The 18,327-nt window shown below is 47.9% G+C and overlaps 1 protein-coding gene across 3 annotated transcripts in view; it reads right to left on the bottom strand.

Moving 5' to 3' along the window:
• Cacna1c (calcium voltage-gated channel subunit alpha1 C) overlaps positions 1-18,327 on the bottom strand; it is a 608,098-nt gene that overhangs the window by 44,952 nt on the left and 544,819 nt on the right. For all 3 annotated transcript variants that reach the window (XM_032905806.1, XM_032905803.1, XM_032905804.1), the window contains exons 24-29: positions 15,784-15,891; positions 15,011-15,063; positions 14,587-14,733; positions 12,870-13,071; positions 11,213-11,371; positions 10,553-10,663 (exon numbers count right to left, since the gene is read on the bottom strand). In XM_032905806.1, the coding sequence (XP_032761697.1) occupies positions 10,553-10,663; positions 11,213-11,371; positions 12,870-13,071; positions 14,587-14,733; positions 15,011-15,063; positions 15,784-15,891 (780 nt within the window). The remainder of the gene's footprint in view (positions 1-10,552; positions 10,664-11,212; positions 11,372-12,869; positions 13,072-14,586; positions 14,734-15,010; positions 15,064-15,783; positions 15,892-18,327) is intronic.

The raw sequence follows: 18,327 nt of genomic DNA, 5'->3' as shown, positions 1-18,327 counted from the left end.
CCCTTCCACTGGTGCTCTTACTAGGCTATTCATTGCCACCTATGCAGTTGGTGCCCAGAGTCAGCCCCTGTATAGTCTTTGGGTAGTGGCTTAGTCCCTGGAAGCTCTGGTTGGTTGGCATTGTTGTTCATATGGGGTCTCAAGCCCCTTCAAGCTCTTTCAGTCCTTTCTAAGATTCCTTCAACAGGGGTGCTGTTCTCAGTTCAGTGGTTTAATGCTGGCATTTGCCTATGTATTTGCTGTATTCTGGCTGTGTCTCTCAGGAGAGATCTACATCCAGTTCCTGTTGGCCTGCACTTCTTTGCTTCATCCATCTTATCTAGTTTGGTGGCTGTATATGTATGGGCCACATGTGGGGCAGGCTCTGAATGGGTGTTCCTTCTGCCTCTGTTCTAAACTTTGCCTCCCTATTCCCTCCCAAGGGTATTCTTGTTCTGCTTTTAAAAAAGGAGTGAAGCATTTGCATTTTGGTCATCCTTCTTGAGTTTCATGTGTTCTGTGCATCTTGGGTAATTCGAGCATTTGGGCTAATATCCACTTATCAATGAGTACATACCATGTGTGTTTTTCTGTGATTGGGTTAGCTCACTCAGGATGATATTCTCCAGTTCCATCCATTTGCCTATGAATTTCATAAAGTTGCTTTTTAGCCCCTCCCCCTCCTGGGCAGAGCTTCTGAGTAATGGACAGCTGATTAGCATTTGCTTCAGCGAATCACTTTCAGGAAGGAAAAGTGACTACAAAGGTTGCACATTTCATATGCACGGGGGTTTTGTATTTTCTCCTCTTTCGGATTAGTTGTACCTCGACTCAGTGATGTCATGGGAGCCCTACTCTGTCGACACAGGCAGTGTTCTTAACAGAGTGATCTTTGGAGGCAGCTGGTTTAAACCCTATGCTTCCGCTTTCTAACGGGGCAGCCGTGTGTGTGTGTGTGTGTGTGTGTGTGTGTGTGTGTGTGTGTGTGTGTGTGTGTGTGTGTCAGATTCCTATTATCACGACAAAGTACGTGTGGGAATCAGGGAAAGGGGAAGGTGATTTTGGCTCATGGCTTTAGTGCATGGCGTTGTTTCTGCTGCTCTGGGTCTCTGGTGAGGTAGATTGCAGTGGTGGAATAGGTCTGTTTATTTCATGGTGGTCAGGCAAAGGAAACAGAAAGGGCCTCTACACTTGAAAGACACTCTTCCAAGGACCCAGCTTCCTCCCACCAGGGCCCTACTTCTAAAGGTTCAGCTGCATCTCAATGGACTCAAGATCCAAAGTATAGCATTAAGAATGAACAAATAGTTTAATCCGTGTCTCTTTTCCTATGTAGAAAATGGGGCTGACCATAGCATTAAGGTTTCATTTACAAGGTACCATATGCACAAAACACTTAGACCAGTACCCGATCTGGAGGGAGCTCTAAATTTGTATTAGTTCTGGTCATGATTACCTAGAGTCAACCTGTCTACCTCATTGTTAGGTAGCATCCACAGGCTGGCCTTTCATGTGGGGCTGAGCAAAACCAGGCATCTAGAAGCAATGTATGCGGAAGGAACAGGAAGTTGAAGGTTCTTGGGCTCGCCTAGGCCCTTTCTGCTCACCATCTATCTGCTTACTGCCCTTGAGATGCTCTTGAGAGCGGCTAGGCTGGCAGCGTTGACACTGTGACAGCGTGTAGGTTGTCACGGCTTAATTTTATTACACTCAGGTTCATACAGATAGCACACTGCCAAGTTCTTAGCAAACAACTGTTCAAGCCAGGGGAGACGTGGTCTTCCTTAGGCTAGAAGCTTGTGGAAAAGAGTGCTGGGTTTCCAGGGTGGCTGCCGTCTCTGATTCAGGGAATAGGATGACTGCAGGAGAGATTGTAGATACACACTCTATTGCAGAATTCTGGATCCTGTCTCTCCTCCGTCCAGGCCAGAGGCCTCCTCTATCAGGACGGGAACACACCTCACAGCAGATGGTGGTAACACAGGAAGCCTCTGTGCGCACTTTCATTGGTATGCTAAGGTTAGGATACTCATTCATAGAAATTTTACAGTAAAGATTAGTTCCTCCCTACTATTTGTTATGCCTTCTCTTCTGCATTCCTTCCTGCCCACCTTCATCTTCTTGTATGGGTCTGGGAAAGCCAAGCAAAGAAATAAGGAGGAAGCCAGGACCTTCCTGGTACCTGATGTTGACCGGCCCACAACTTCCCTCCTAGGCCACAAAAGCTCAAGCAGGAAAACTCTAGGAGATCCTAGCTGAGGCTAGATGTGAGGCTGCTGACAGGAAGATAGGTTAAAAACAAAGCACGGGTGAGGGAAGGCTCGGCGCCACGGGATGCAGATGACAGAAACATTCAGGCATCACAGGAATTAGGTGGAAGGCAAGAGTTGGGCATGGCGGTGGAGAAAAAGGCCACTTGAGGCCGGTGGGAAATGGGGGACTGCCCAGGGTGGGGAGACAAAGAAATACGTGGGTGGTGGCAGGATTGAGGAGTCACAGAGCACATGGGTGTTCTATAGGAGATCGGGATGCTGAAAACAAGGAAATACTGAAAAAAAAAGATGGGGAGAAAAAGAGAGGGAAAAGGAAGAGGAAGGGAGAGAGAAGCTGGGAGTGGGGCTGAATGTGAAGTACTCAAGGCTGGGTTCCAGGGCTCTGGAATGACCACAGAACTCTGACAGGGAAAAGAAACACCAGTCAACATGAGACCAGAGGGAGTGGCTAACCCGCCTTGCAAAGCAGGGTCTAAAATAAGAGGGACAAAACATGGCCTATACTCAACCTGGGGTCCCCAAAGAGAATGGAGGTTCCTGGCTTGGGGGAGCAAGTGTTTGGAGAAAGATGTGAAGCGCTGCTGGACAGGGCAGGCTGTGAGGCGGTGTGGAGGGCACAGGCATAGAGGAAGACTGAGCCTTGTTCCTGGAACCCATGGTTTTTCTGGGTCCTGGGCTGCGGAACCGAGAGGTGGGAAACTAGATAAACTGGGGAGAGGTGCCGAACCCAGCCAGAGACAGCAGTGGCTGTGGCAAAGCCTCAGTGTGCCTGTGAAGGGCGGGTTTTATGGAATATCATGGAATCAACGGTTAACTGACACCAAGCAGAGATAATGTAAATCGCATTACATCAGGGTGCCACTTAGATATAACTAATCACGGAGATTAGCGGCGTCTAATGGAGAAGGCATAACCAAGCACGCAGCTGCTCATGGCCTTCAGCCTGTGAGGCAGTGAAGACTCCTGTGTTCCCATCAGACTCATCCTGTGGTGTGCTAATTCAGAAGCTCTGGACAGCTTCCTGCGCAGAAAGCTGGCTACTGTAGGACAGTTGGCAAGAGCAGGCCAGGGTTGGGTCCAGCTCTGGCTGGGATTGTGATGGGGTTCTAGGTCGGTTGGGGGAGTATATAGACCTGGGAATGTGTGCTTTTCATAGATACCTGTCCTGGAGTGCCACTGGAAACATTTGAAGGCACCGATACATTCATTCATCTCATCACACACGATCTGGGCTCCCAGAGACCTAGAACTGTGCAAGGATGGAGTCCATAGATCTGAAACTAACCCCCAAAGCTGATGGTCTGCCTACCCGAGCAGATGGAATTGGGGGCTATGAGCTAAATAAACTCCTTTTGGGGGACTCAGGAGCTTCCCCCTGCCTCAGTTGTGCCCGGATAGACTGGAGGACCTCATAACTATTTCTTCCTACCCATGCTAGAATAAATGAACAGATTTATGCAAAAGACTCCTCTCAGAGTAGGGTGCTGGAGGCCGCTCCCCTGGAGCCAGCCATGGCAGACATCTTTAGGTTGAAGCACACAGTGCACTATAGTCTATGAATACTAGGCTCTGGCAGCCTGGAGTGGGTATAATGAGGAAGAGGAGGCAGTCCTTTCTGAGTGACAGAGAGCTGGGTCCTGCTGCAGGTCTCTAAACAGTATGATAGCAAGGCTCTGGGGAAGCCTTCAAAGCCCAGGCAAGACACTCTCCTTCCTGCTCAACCCCTTTCATCAGCTCCCCACAACCCCATCGTACCCTCTCCTGGTCCTGGGCCCCATGTCTGCCTGACTCCGAAGGCACGGTGCTACGAAGACCATTAGACCCAGGCACCAGCGTCCCCTTCTTAATAAGACACGAGGGAAATGGTGGCTGCTTCCTCTTTCAGATATGAGTCTTGAGAGCCGACAGCAAGCGCTCTCACCGCTCAGTGCCTCAGCTTGCCTCCATACGACACGGCGATAGTAAGTGCGCATGCCTCTGTGGGAGTTTGAGTTTGCGCAATGTCGGTTATGGGAAGTACTGCAAGGTCTACCTCTGAGGACGTGCTCAATGCCCACCATTGCTGCCACGACTGCCTCAGTTCCTGAGGGCTCCTGCTTCACAGAAGTCCCTTCCTGCCCAGGAGGATCTGCTACTCTGCGGCCACACAGCCAGGGCCACTGTTTTGTGTGGGTTGAGCTCCTGCCTCGGCGCCCTCTGGGTTTGGGAATCCCTCTTCTCATGCCTTCAGTTTCTTTTCCCGTGGCAGGATCAGAGACAGGGAACCACAGTGTACCTTCCCACTGGGCTTTTACACAGTGTGAATACGTTTCCACATTAAATAATTAAATGTAATAGCTAATACTTCCCTTCCCACACTAAGGCTTTATGTAAGTCATATAATTATTTTTTTATCACTCATGGCAAAAGCACCATGCAGGAAAGAAACCTGTCACAATGTTGCAACAATATGCAAATCTCTGGGTACAAGAGCTGGGGAGAGGAGGCCCCTCCTGAGGAGCCCATTTGTGCCTGTCTGCTGGGCACTGTGCACATCAGGTGTCCGTGGGCACACCGCAAATAAACAATAATCAGGGGGAATGCCTGCTTACCAATCAGCTGCTAAAAAGCAAGCCGGGGCTGGCCGTACACCCACAGGCCACTGGGCTCTCCTAATGAGGCCAGAAGGAGCAGAAGCGGTTGTGGCATGTCAAAGCCAGTGACCTCCTCCCTCCTCTTTTCTGTTTCTATTTCTTTAAGCGACATGTGTGGTGAGTCTGTGGTCCCATGGGTTTCACTGACAGCGAAGACACCCACCGTGGTTCTTAGTAGCTAAGGTAAACAGATCTCAACTAAATTCCATTAGGAGGCTCTATGAAGTTCCGCCTTGCTCTTTGTTCCACTGGTCAGCCTCCAGGGGGCACTGTGGAGCTGGGTAGAGCCACAGAGTGGGTCCTGGTGGCCAAGGCAGCTTTTCAGGTTTAGGGAGAGCACATATCCCGCCGTATGGGCCAGCTGTGCCTTAAGTGTGATGTAGCCACATGTCTTCTGAAAGACATGTAGATAGCTACGGTGCACAAATGAACCTGGCCTGTTGCAACTTCAGCTTTTAGTCTAAGGTCCCATACCTTGGCTCTTCTGTGGTCTCCAACTTCTGAAGAGGATGAATCCTTAACCATACGCAAGCCTTTTCACTTACATTACGGCTAAGAGATCCTGTATTTTCAACATTTTATGTTGAATGTTCTTGGAATTAAAATTATAGAATATAAATTACAGAATATTTATCATAACATATAAACTGTAGGTCGAAAACGGGTTTAAGATCATTCATCTAAAAAGGAGGCTAATGCAAGTTTTAAAAGAAAAAATTTTACCTATTCCTGAAGTTGTTTAAATTAATTTTTTTAGGTCAGGGTGACTATGAGGAAATACAGTTCTCTGAACTATTCAGAGAGGGGGAACTAGTGTGGGGGCTTGAACATCTAGGGCCCCCTCCTGTTCCTTGGGGTAAGGAGTGAACTCTCCTGGGTCTCTGTTCACCCCCTCCTTTCTTCTCTGTGGGTGACTTCCCTCGAAAAGTCCTTCAGCCTGAGATATAGTGATTTGTCTTGGTCTCTTTTGGCCATCCTTGCTCTTAGCCTCCAGACATTCTCTCCCCCCTTCTTCTCCCCAGTGTCCCACCTGTTAGCTCATCATCCACATTCCCTCTGGGAGGAGGAGGGTCTAGAGCAGCCCTCTTGGAGCATCTACTTAGGAGGGCCATATGTAGTACTGACCACTAAAATAGATCTCCTGCCCAGACTGCCTGTTCCAGATCCCAACACATCTCCAAAGCCCTTCAGGCTGGCCTTCCCCACTCTCCTTAATTTCAACGAATTGTTGCCCTGGTACAGTCCCTGAGGGGCGAGCCAGGGAGCTGGGAGCCATCTTTCATTCCTTCTCTTTGTCCTTTTGGCTGATACATCATCAGAAGATGTCTGAACAATGCTGGCATTACTCTCTCCTGCAACGTTTCCAGGAGGTTCTGTAGGAACGCCTCCTCTTCTCCTACACCAGGCTGTTCCTTACCAAATAACCAACACACTGGTCCCTAAGCCCCCCTACTTGGTACCCCAGGGACTTCCTAGACCACACCCTCCCACCCAGGGTGCCTCTAGCCATGCCAGGTAGCGGGTAGCGTGAGTTTCAGGATTAGCAGCCCTACTGGGAATCTTATGGAAGCAGAGAGGTTAAGAGCCTTCCATTAGGGACACTCTTGCCACCCCAGACCTACTGTGTTTCAGCCCTGGGTTCACCAACTCATCAGCTCAATTTGTCTGAGTTGTTCATGCTGAGCCTGTGTCAGTAGCAAACCCTAGGCATTGATTGTCAGCCTTACCTCCTGGCATGCAGACCTATTGCTAAGACAGGAACGTCTGTGGCTACACTGCCCTTCACCAGACCCTGTGCTGCCCTCTACAGTCCAGTCAGAGCTGCCCACACGGGCAGAAGCCTTGAACTGAGGCTCATCCTAACAACCTGTATGGATCCCTCTCGCACCTGCTTTTCTTTCAGAAGTAGGGTTCCTTTGGAATTTTAATTGGGATCGTCTTGAATCTGCAGATGAAGTTGAGGAGAAATAATATTTCAGCAAACGAGTTTTCCAGTGTGGAACACATCTCTTGTGCTGTTAATTTTCGTTTAATCATTGCTATAAAATTTTAGTTTTCTTCTTGCTATATTTTTAGACGCTGGACTTCTTTTCCATGTTTATCTTAAAAAGTATCTTAATTTTCTGTAATTATTGACATTTCAGGTCATGATAGGAATATAATCTAATTAAACAACTATTTAATTACCTTTTAACCATTCCAAACAAACCTTTACCCTAACTTGCACCTGCATACTAATGCAGACATAAATATCATGCAAGTTTCTTTTGCCTATTTCCACTACATCTAAGGACAGAACTCCTTTGGCACCCTGTGAGGTTTTAAGCTGCCTACCCTTTTCTTTGGATCTCCCCTGCATTCTTCAAGCAGTTCTGAGAGGGAGAGGCTCTTAAATTTGTGTATATTAACATCTCATTTTTTTATAGTTTTTTTTTGTATGAACAAAGTATGGGCAGCTGGATTCGGGGCAGAGATTTTCTTGAGTAAATTCATTTTACACAGAGCAGTGAGGAAAACGGATGTGAATGAGGAAAGATTCACTAGCGTCCATCACTGCAGAGAAAATGGAAGAAAGAAGCAGGGCCGATAGATCAACCCATCAACCAATCAGATACAGAGAGGATACGGCAAGGAAAATCAAAGCAGGGACACCTCCAGATGATATATTCCCAACTATGAGTAATGCCAGGTGCTGTGCTTGAGATGTTAAGTGTCCATCAAAGGACCATGTGTTAAAAGCTTGGTCCCCAGAGTGGTGCTATTAGAGGGTGGAATCTCCAGAAAATGGAGCCTAGCGAAAGGAAGGAGGGAGGGAGGGAGGAGGAGGAATGAAGGGAAGGGAAGGGGGTGGTAGAGGGGGGAGAAGGGGAATGTAAGGTAAGAGAAAAAAATGGAGCCTAGTGAAAAGGAAGGAAGGAGGAGGGAAGGAGGGGAAAGGGAAGGGGAAGGGGAAGGGAGGAGGGGGGGGAGGGAAGGGAAGGGGAGGGAAAAGGGAAGGGAAGAGAAGGGGGGGAAAGGAAGGGGAAGGAAGGGGAGGGAAGGGAAGGGAAAGGGAAAGGGAAGGGAAGGGGAAAAGGGAAGCGGAAGGGAAGGAAGGGGAGGGGAAGGGAAGGGCAAGGGAAGGGAAGGAAGGGAAAGGGAAGGGAAGGGAAGGGGAAGGGAAGGGAAGGGGAAGGGAAAAAGAAGGTTAGTTGAAGTAGCTCACTGAAGGCCTGCTCTTTGAGAACTATAGGATTCCAGCCTGCTCAGTTGCTCTAATTCCTGGTTATGGATGCAACTGTGTCGCCCTATACACAACCGGGCCACCATCTGCCACTCTCCCTGTAGTGTACTGACTGGAGCATCCTACACGCAAGCCTCAACTACTTGTTAGTAGTTGCTCCGGGCACGTCATAGTTATGACAGTATGTGACTAACACACCCGCCTTCTCTGTTCTTGTTGATCGTTTTGTCACAGGGAACTCACGCCACACAACTGGGGAAGGTAAAAAACTTTCAGGTCTGTTAGAAGCCATTCACACCATGGTTCTTGGGCAAACTCTGCATAGGTGTTTTCCACCAGAGCTATGAGGATTTCTGTTTGGCGCGTGGCCTGAAAATTCAAGGGCACATTTCCTAGCTTGTTTACCAGTGAGGAATACGGTTAATGAGGGTGTAGGCCAATGGGCTCCCCTTCATCTTCTTCTCAGTTAACCATCAATGGTCTCTGGTCACAAGTCTTCACTCCTCTATTGTTGGGGTTCCCTTTGAGGAACTCATAGAAGAGAACCCCTTGCCATTATCTAGCTGTGTGAGACGGCTCACTTCTGTACCCAGGAAAAAAAAAATCTCTCATATTTTACCCTGTCTTCTCAGGACAGAAAGACAGGTATTGAAAACAATAGGAAACCAATTGATTATGTCTTAAGAACTGGCTTGCTCCGTCATCTGTAGGATCTATCAAGTGTGCATTTCAGGCTGAAGTCCTGAAGATGTCCTTCACATGGGCTTCCCAGAGCAGGTGACTCGATGCACTGTGAATGCTAGAGAGACATGGATTCAGAAAGCCCACTGCACGCTCTGGAGATTGCCTCACCAGGAACATACCTGACTCCACTGCGGGATGACTGAAGCCTAATATGGTGACCGTGATGACAGCCCCCTAGAGGTTGAGAACTGAGGCTGAAGCCCAGGGGTTCTGCTCTCCTGGCCTGGCTCAGGATGCTACAGGTGATGCTTCTCTGTGCTCAGGCATGGAACCTGGACTAGGGCAGCATGTGGGGGCAATGCTTGTGGGCCCCATAGAAGATAATCAAACAACTTGGTCTTCTCCAGGCCAGGGCACAATTTATGCCCTAATGGTCTGAACTTGGAGAGAAGTAAGATAAAGGGCATATTTCCTTTTTTGGAAGTAGGGAAACACAATTATCATCACCATACCAAGTGAGATTGACTCATGAGTTTTCAAAAAGTATGAAAGATCCCGAGGTGTCCTGTGGTTGCAAGGACGACACAGCGTTTGTGAGTCAGTATCTTTAAGTGCCTCGAAGGTGTCCACTCTTTCTGAAAAGTTCTCAGCAGAGTCCTCTCCATAGAAGCACCCTCGTGAGCAGGTCCAGGTGACAGAGAACATAACAGCTCCCTCTCCTAATACTTGGGTATTTAGATTGTGGGTAAGTCACTTCCTTCTTCCCTGCATTAGGGATGCTAACAGCCAAGGAGGAATCTTACAACCAGTTAATCCTGGGCCAAGTCAAACAAGCAGGATATAGTTGGAGACCTGTCGTTTTACCACCTGCTGTTCTATGTCGCATCTGGTAAAGCTGGTGAAGGAGGGGGAGAGGAAGCTTGGAAAATGGGTTGATAGTTTAAGTCTCTAAGTGTGATCCTCCAACCTTTCACTACTCTCCAGGAAGGGTTAGGGGTACCTACAAGTCAGTGTTACAGCTGCCCTCTGAAGTAGCCCTCAGTCCCAACCAGTGAACACCAGAGATTGTGGCCGGTCTACGGAGGTCAAGGAGAGAACACATCACTTTTACTAGCCGGTTCCAACATCACCTAGGACAGTGGGCAGGACTGGTGAGGAAGGGTGACAGGCAGTCAACCTTGTCAGTTCCACCTCATTCAGATAGTGCCAGCCTCCTCTCTTTGACGAGGTGCTGCTCGCAAAAAGTGATACAGCAAAATCTGCAGGGGACTGCTCTTCCCGTGCTGGAGGACAGAGGAAGCAATGGCAATCTCTCTGTGGAGGGGCCCATGGCATAGAGCCCTGGGCTCTGTGCAGACATAGCATGGCCTGGACTTCTTACAAGCACTCATCTTGTCTGGCAAATGAAATGGGAGAGGGGTAAATCAGGGGTCTTCCTAGATCTGGGGGGCTGGGCTAGGAGAAGTTTGGCTTGCCAGTTGTGGAAAATGGAAGGAAAAAGGTTGGGGCTTAGCTCATAGAAAGACCACAGCTCAGCTCATGGAGGGATCTGCTTCTTGTGTGTCTCAGTCACGGGCCAGAGTATGAGGTAAGGCTCATGTTTTAAGGAGTTGGCCTGGTCCTCCTCTTGGCCACTGTAGCTTTTAGAGCACTCTTTAGAGACGGGATGGCCCTTTACTGCAAGGCTTCCCTTTACCTCCCTCGTCCAGCGGACACATGCCCACCCCATCCCATCAAACAACTTTCTCTCCGAGGCCTACCTTGGGTTTGAAGGCAATGAGCTTCAGGATCATCTCCACCGTGAAGAGGCCAGTGAAGAGCATGTTGAGTATATTCATGGCGATTTTGAAGAGGCAGCTCTGGCCGTAGTGCTAAGTAGAGGGAAGGTGAAGCTCATGAACGAGAGCCAACAAGAGCTCGATGTCCTTGGGCTCGTTATCATTTCTGTCCAACCTACTCAGATGCCCTCATTCTACAGAGGTCTTCCCTGAGCCATCCTGGGGAATCCAAGTGGACTCTGGAGACAAGGTAAGCACTTGCCTTTCCTACCCTTTCTGATAACAGGGGTGGGAGGGATCTGGGCTTCTGACGAGTCCATGATGGCTTCTGGGGGTTTCTGGAGCTTGAAAGCCTTGGCACACCCTGACTTCCCTGTAGTAGGGTTAGGTATTGAATCTATTCCATGCCCCATGCTTGTGATGATCACTCTACATTTACTCTCTTGGGTCTGTCCCTCCTCTATTCTCTGTTATCAATTCAGGGCCCCAGGGATATGGTTACAGAGTGAATTCTCCGAGAAGGGATACATCTCCCATTCTTCTGTCTTTCTTACTTTGCCAGCTGCAGGCAAGTGAACAGCTGATCCGGCCTTGCAACTTCTTTTACTACATTTCCCTAGGTTAGCCCCACCATGGACTGACCTGCATGGCCAGGCAGATGGTGTTGAGCAGGATGAGGACGAACATCAGATACTCGAAGTAGGTGGAGTTGACCACGTACCACACTTTGTACTGGTGCTGGTTCTTGGGGATGTACCTTCGCAAGGGTCGGGCCTTGAGGGCATATTCCACACATTGTCTCTAAGGAACAGAGGAGAATAAAGGTATGTGGAGAGAGAATGGGATGAGGAAGGACATGTGACAGTCAAAAGTCGGATATGTGTTCAACTGCAGCCTGGGAAGGGGTTCTGGGGCTCTGGCTCATAGCTGTGAGATTAATGTGAAGCAGACTGTTGATTTCTCTGGCTTCCCTTACCATCAAATCCTATCTAGACTGCAAATAAGGAGCTCATCTGCTTTTCTCTAATTGGTAATGACTGGAACACTGCGCAGCCAATGTTTGCTGCCTGATAAATCTGGTTGGCTCATAGCTAGTCTTGGTTATGTCCCACATCATAGATTCTCCATGGATTAGCTCTTGTCTAATTTGTCACTTTCTATCTTGCATCCTTCTTCCTTATTGTCTAGTACCTACAAAATCAGAAGACCCAGAACTGTCAGGAGAGGAATTCTTGCTCTAACTAGAATCTTGGGAAAACAAAAAAATGTCAGTCAATTTTTTGTGCACAACACCCAAATCCCCAAATCAGAAAGCAGAAAGCAACTCCAGCCTGCTTGACCCTTGGCCTCCATGCCTAATCCCTAAGTCTTACCAACCTCGCCTCCTGCTTTTACATCTTTACAATTAACTGATGTTGGGCCGGGCTCTCAACATGCCTCATCTACACTTTCCAGTTGGCTTCCCTTCTTGTCTTTCTTTCAACACTAAGTCTACACTGTAGCCCAAGTACTGAGTCTAAACCCAAGTAGCAGGCATCAAAGCCCACAAAGGGCCCGGCTTTCCAGACATGCATGGGGCTGAACATACGGGGCTATGTCCTTATGAGTTGGTTTTATTCAGGACATGTTTCTACACGGCTTCCATGGGGAGTGCAGTGGGAGCTAATCTTTGGTTCAACAACTGTGTTCAATCCTAATAGCACATCACTCACCTAGGGAGTTGCTAGCCTGTTCCCATAAGTTAAGAGAACATATTCCAGTCCTCAGTGTCACCACGCCACTCTCATTTAAGACTCTTGCTTCAAGTCCCTGTTCGGATCTCTGTTTTGCTTGAAAAGTCATCTAAGTGGCTTCCTAAAACTGTTCTCCTGCCCACCACTAGCTCTCTGTCCCCCATTGTCCTAGTTTCTCTCTCTATCGTCAATGGTACCAAAACACTTGGTTATAGTATAATGTTCCAATTTCTAGGTAAGACACAAATGTCTTTCTTCCACATTGCCTGAAATAAAGTTTCGCTAAGTGGAACCTTAACAAATATTTGATGGTTGAACACATTTTCCAGACGTGGGATTTTTGAGGATTTAATGTCTGTCAGGCCTGAGAAATGAAAGATCCATATTTCTGCAGTAGGAATTTGGAGCAAACACCCCATTCTGTTGGATGGTGGGACAGAGGACCTTGGTATCCACACATGTCCCCCCAAAGACCCTAGCCACTCTTCTGAGTGGGTCCTGAGCAACCGCATCCTGCCCATCCTCATGTGGGCCCTGCTTCCCTCCTCTCCTTCCCAGAAGGCTACCTGGTTCTTGTCCAGCTCACAGTTCTTATACTCAGTCTCCCCCTGCTCCTGGAAGGTGACAATGACGAAACCCACGAAGATGTTCATCATGAAGAAGGCAATGATGATGATGTAGATAATGAAGAAGATGGAGATCTCCACACGGTAGTTGTAGATGGGACCCTTGTCTTCTGTGTGGGAGTCAATGGAGCGGTACAGCAGCCTATAGGAGGAGATAGGCTCACAGAGTGACCTGGAGAAGCAGTGTCACCTCCATAAGATGATGGCACCACTGCTCCCAGGGGTCCCTGAAATCAAAGGAAACAGCTCCAGGCTGGGGCCAGAGGGTCTGGGCTCAAGTCCCATCCAGGCAAACTACTGACTCCCTTTGGCACTGAGTCCACATGTCAAGTGGAAATGATAGTTCTCTACTTTCCTAATGTACAGAGCAGCTGATGTAATATATACACAGTGCTTTGGAACCATCAAGAGCTATTGAGCTGTAACAGTCATCACTGACCCCAATTTCAGGTACAGAAATGTTGTTAAATATTGAAACAGCTTTGTAAACTGGCATGGACCAAAGGAGATGAGGCCCAGGAAAAAGTAAATCTGAGAAAGAAATTCATTTAGATATAATAAAATGAGCATCACCCCAATTATTCACACCATCCACAGTAGTTTAGAGCGGCTTGTGTGTGTGTGTGTGTGTGTGTGTGTGTGTGTGTGTGTGTGTGTGTGTGTGCCATACATTTCAGTCTAGGCTATGGATCAATTAAACTTGTTCTTCATGGACCAGGATGATGTCCTTCCCTTCTCTGTAATCACCCTAGTATATGGTTATTATCTGAGCATCACTTATGAGTGGCCATATAATGACAAACCCCATCCATGCCCTGCTACATGGAGACACAGGTATTTAAACAAAGATACAAAGAGCACCGTACGGATAACTGCCTTCTGCCAGCAATGCTGTGTGAAGACCATTGAGTTGGTCCAGTAGAGAAAGAATCACATTTGCAGAGGACTGGACCCTGGCTTTTGTCTCTTTCTTACTTGATACTGTTAATGTAGACAAGAGACCATTTCTCTGTGGTGATGCAGTCTGATCTGACAGAGACCTCTCATCTACCTTTATCCTTGTCAGCTACACACAGAACTCTGTGATGACTAAAGGTTCATACCAGAGAAATTCCTTCTGTGCTTGACTCTGAGATGCCATAAATACAATGGTAGACTCCCAGTTTTGCAACTCATGTTGAGCTCGAGAAAAGGAGTTTAAAGGTATCCGTTTTGGGTTGGGGTCTCTAAAATGCTGCATGCGTACTGAGTGTTACACCCCTGGTACCACATACACAAGGTCTTCGGTGAAATATTCAGCACCCTCCACCCCAATAAAATCTTTTCTGAGGGTATATTTTTGTTTTTGAGATAGAATCTTACTCTGTAGCTTTCGGTGGCCTGGAACTCACTAGGCTAGCCTCAAACTGACAGAGATCCACCTGTCTCAGGGATCTACCTGCCTGTGCTTCCTCAGGGCTGGAATTAAAGGCATGTTCCACTATGGCCAGCTAAAAGTCTATGTTTCTGCAGTGATCGTATTCTACAGTTCTCCAAACAACCTCACTGCCTGGGGACAAGTCTGACCTCTGGGAAGAATTCAGGAAATGAACAAGACCTTGGGTAATACTTGGATAGGCAATGTCTCAACCTTGTGAGCCCTGGTATTCATACTCACTCTGGCCACCCCTCGAAGGTGGAGACGGTAAAGAGGGCCATCATGGCTGCCAGAACATTGTCAAAATCGAACTTGCTGTTCTCCCAACTTCGAGGCTGGATAATGGGGTGGTCAACTTCTCCGTCTTTGTATGTTATATAGTTACCCCTGAGAAAGGAAGAGAAAGGTAATCATGGGGGTGTCCTGTATCTCTTCCACCACCAGTGATTCCTAGCATGTTGGGTGGAATGCCACCAAGCTGTCCAGTCATCAGAAGAGTCAGTGAGTAGAATGTTGAGGAATAGATGAAGTCACATCTCACAAAAATGAGGTCAGGTAATGGGATGGGCCCGAAGACAGTCTTCACTCTCCTTTAACCAAGTCCTCCCCACACCCCCACCGAGTTAACAGCCCTGGATCTGGGAGCCGGCTAGCATAAACTCACTTGCATTCTGCCTCCGTCTGCTTGGAACTATCTGAACAGGTATAGAGCTTTCCCTGGAAGAGAAGAATGAAGTGATTAGAGATTCACCCAAGGATGGATCCGGCAGAAGACAGTCAGTGAGCATGTCTGCTGCACAGCCCTGAGTTTGAGCTTTGAGGATACCATGTACGAGATGAACAGGGTCCAGAGGCAGAGGACATGACTCCCAGTCAGAGCTGAGAGTGTAGCCAGATCCAAAAGCAGGGAGCACCGATGTCGGTAGGCCCTGCTCTCTGGGAGGGTCTTGAGAGGAGGAAGGAAGAGGAACTGGGTCTGGAGAGAGTTTATGGGGAGAAGTCAGTGGACATTTATACAGTGGGGGTGAGGGAGGCAGAGAAAGAGTGCTTCCTGGAAGAGACTAGAAGAACTAAAGAGATGGAGGCAGGAAATAAAAACCAATTAGGCCTCAGGCTGGATGGTATAGTGTGGACACGGTGCTGTTGTTAGCAGCTGCTGTGGACTTTAAGCCAAGGTCTGACACATAGGGACCAGGGGATGAAAGTCATCTGGGAGAAGGGGAGGCAACTGAAGCGTAGCACGGCAGAGAGCACCGATGTCTTTAGCTGGGAGAGGCAGAGATAACGTCCCTCTACTTTCTTGGTCTAGAAAGTTCAAATAGGTTGTAGTCAGAGTTCACCCTGTTCTGCACACCTGACTCAGACTGATCTCCCTTCTTGGATCCATCGGTTCCCTTCCTTGGGAATGCTGGGAATGGAAAGGAGGCAGGACTTTACCTTGAAGAGCTGGACCCCAATGCAGGCGAACATGAACTGCAGCAGAGTGGTGACAATTACAATGTTTCCAATGGTCCGGATGGCCACAAACACACACTGAACGACGTGCTGCAGTGGGGAGAGAGGACAGAGAGGGGATAAGGTTTCAGACTAAGCATCTGTGAACCAGTCCCTGGCCCCCGCCAGACCCAGGACAGGCAGATCATATGCTCCAAGAGGGAGAAATCAGCTCCCAGAGGTCTGGAAACCTCCCTGGAGCCACACTGATGGAAGTCATGGGATGCAAAGGGGTCCTTGTCGTGAGTGACGACAGATATCAGCCCTTCCACACTCTTATCAGGGGGTAAGAACAACATTAACTCAAAATAGCTTCTCCCTTGCCATAACCCTTCCTTTGCATCTTATCTAAGAGCACGAGTACTCTGTGTATTCTGTTATCCCAAATGAATTTCCAAATTGCTCTTTCTAATTCTGTGAAGAATTGACTTAGGATTTTGATGGGGATTCCACTGAATCTGTAGATTGCTTTTGGCAAGATGGTCATTTTTACTCTATTAATCCTGCCAACCCATGACCATGGGAGGTCTTTCTATCTTCTGAGATCTTCGATTTCTTTTCTTCAGAGACTTGAAGTCCTTGTCCTACAGATCTTTCACTTGCTTGGTTAGAGTCACCCCAAGGAATTTTATATTATCTGTGACTATTGTGAAGGGTGTTGTTTCCCTAATTTCCTTCTCAGCCTGTTTATCCTCTGAGTAGAGGAAGGCTACTGATTTTGAGTTAATTTTATATCCAGGCACTTTGCTGAAGTTGTTTATCAGGTTTGGAAGTTCTCTGGTGGAATTACTGGGGTCACTTAAGTACACTATCATGTCATCTGCAAATAGAGATATTTTGACCGTGATGTCTGCTGAGCCAGGTGAGGAACCAATAAGGGGAATTTAATTGCTCTGAAGTCCACTCCTTGGAACCAGCCCTGTAACTGCCATGTAGCACCTTCTAGGAACCAGCTGCCAACTTTACCCATCCCTACATAAATCCTAGCCCCTGGCAAAGAGCACCAATGCCTTCCTTAGTGGCCTTCCTCAGTCTATAGAGAATGAATGAAATTCTTCGCTTATGCTATCATGGTGGAAATCTTCGCAGTCTGTGATCTTGGCTGTGATTTCCACCTAACATTGTGGTGGCCTAAACAAGGACCCCTTCTTTGATTTCCTTGATCCCTTTTAACTCTGGAGCTTATAGTAGTTGGCTGATCCCACAGACAATTGAAGATCTATGGTTGGGGAACTCTTCAGTGATATCCAAAGGCCTACAGGGTGTGGGATTCTGGAAGTCCAGCAGCAATTCTTTCTGCTCCATGTGGAAGGCTGTACTTCCCACTTGCAATGGATGGACTGTAACTAAAGCTATTCTTTAGTGGATTGTGAAGGCAGTAAGGAAAAAAAAACCCAGCCAACTATAGCCAGGAAGGGTGAGGAGCTGTTTTCTCCTTTTTCTGGGAATCTCTTAGGACTTCCTCCACCCCCTGTATTTATTTTTCTATTTCCCCTCATTACTCTTTCTCTGTACTCTCAATGCTACCAGATCTCCGTGGACTGCCTGGCTGCTGGTGACCCTCCTTAAGGAATACTGTAAGTTAGAAAGGGACATTCCAGGGGAAGAATTCTCTGGTGATAGGAGAGGAAGAGTTCAGTGTTTCAGATGTCCAGTGCCTTTTCATCTTTAACCTAGTGTGCCCCAGTGCAGGGTCTTCTCACTCCTTCAGCTTGTCAGAGGCAGCTTCAAGAACCTCTTCAGTGATGGAGTCTTCCTTTCAAGAGGACTCTGATGAAGTAGGGCCCCCCTTCTTTGGTCCTCATTTAACTGTCTCTTTGGAGGACTGGTGAAGGTGTCCCATTTGCCTCATCACCACTTTTCTTCCCTAAATGTGATGGTTAATGTTAGTTATCACGTGAGAGGATCTGGACCCCCTTGGAGACATCTTCCAGGACCACTTATGAGGGATTAGTTTTAGCTTCTGGGCATGCCTGTGAGAGGCTACGCTGATTGGGTTAATTGAGGTGGGAAAGCCTACACTAAAATTTGGGGAGCAATGTTTCCTGGGGTTGGGTCCTGGGCTGCATAGAGAAGAGAAGGCAGGCTGAAGCCACGCTTTCCTATCTTTGACTTCCTACTGTGCGACGTGACCAGCTGCTCCAAGCGCCTGCTGGCTGACTTTTTGCTGTCATGTACTGTGATCCTCGGACCGTGAACTGAAGTAAATCATTTCTCCCTCAATCTACTTTTGTCAGAGTATGTATTTTACTGGAGCTACAGGAAAGGCAGCTAAGACATCCTAGGTGTTACCACGGAAAATGCTTAACCGATTTCCCAACAAACTCCCCTTTGGGATGGCTTTTCTTCTCTCCGGAGCATGAGGATACAGAACATGTGGTTAAAATGTTGACATCTGTGCCTGCAGCTTTCCTTCCCGGCCAGAATTTCTGATCTGAGAGACCTACAGGAAGCCAGACTTTCAGTTTCCCTAGGATGACAAATTCC

The sequence above is a fragment of the Rattus rattus genome, chromosome 6 (genome assembly GCF_011064425.1).
Source record: "Rattus rattus isolate New Zealand chromosome 6, Rrattus_CSIRO_v1, whole genome shotgun sequence".
Lineage (NCBI taxonomy): Eukaryota > Metazoa > Chordata > Mammalia > Rodentia > Muridae > Rattus > Rattus rattus.
Note: the sequence above shows the minus strand (reverse complement) of the source record. Positions and strands in the feature narration are given on the sequence as shown.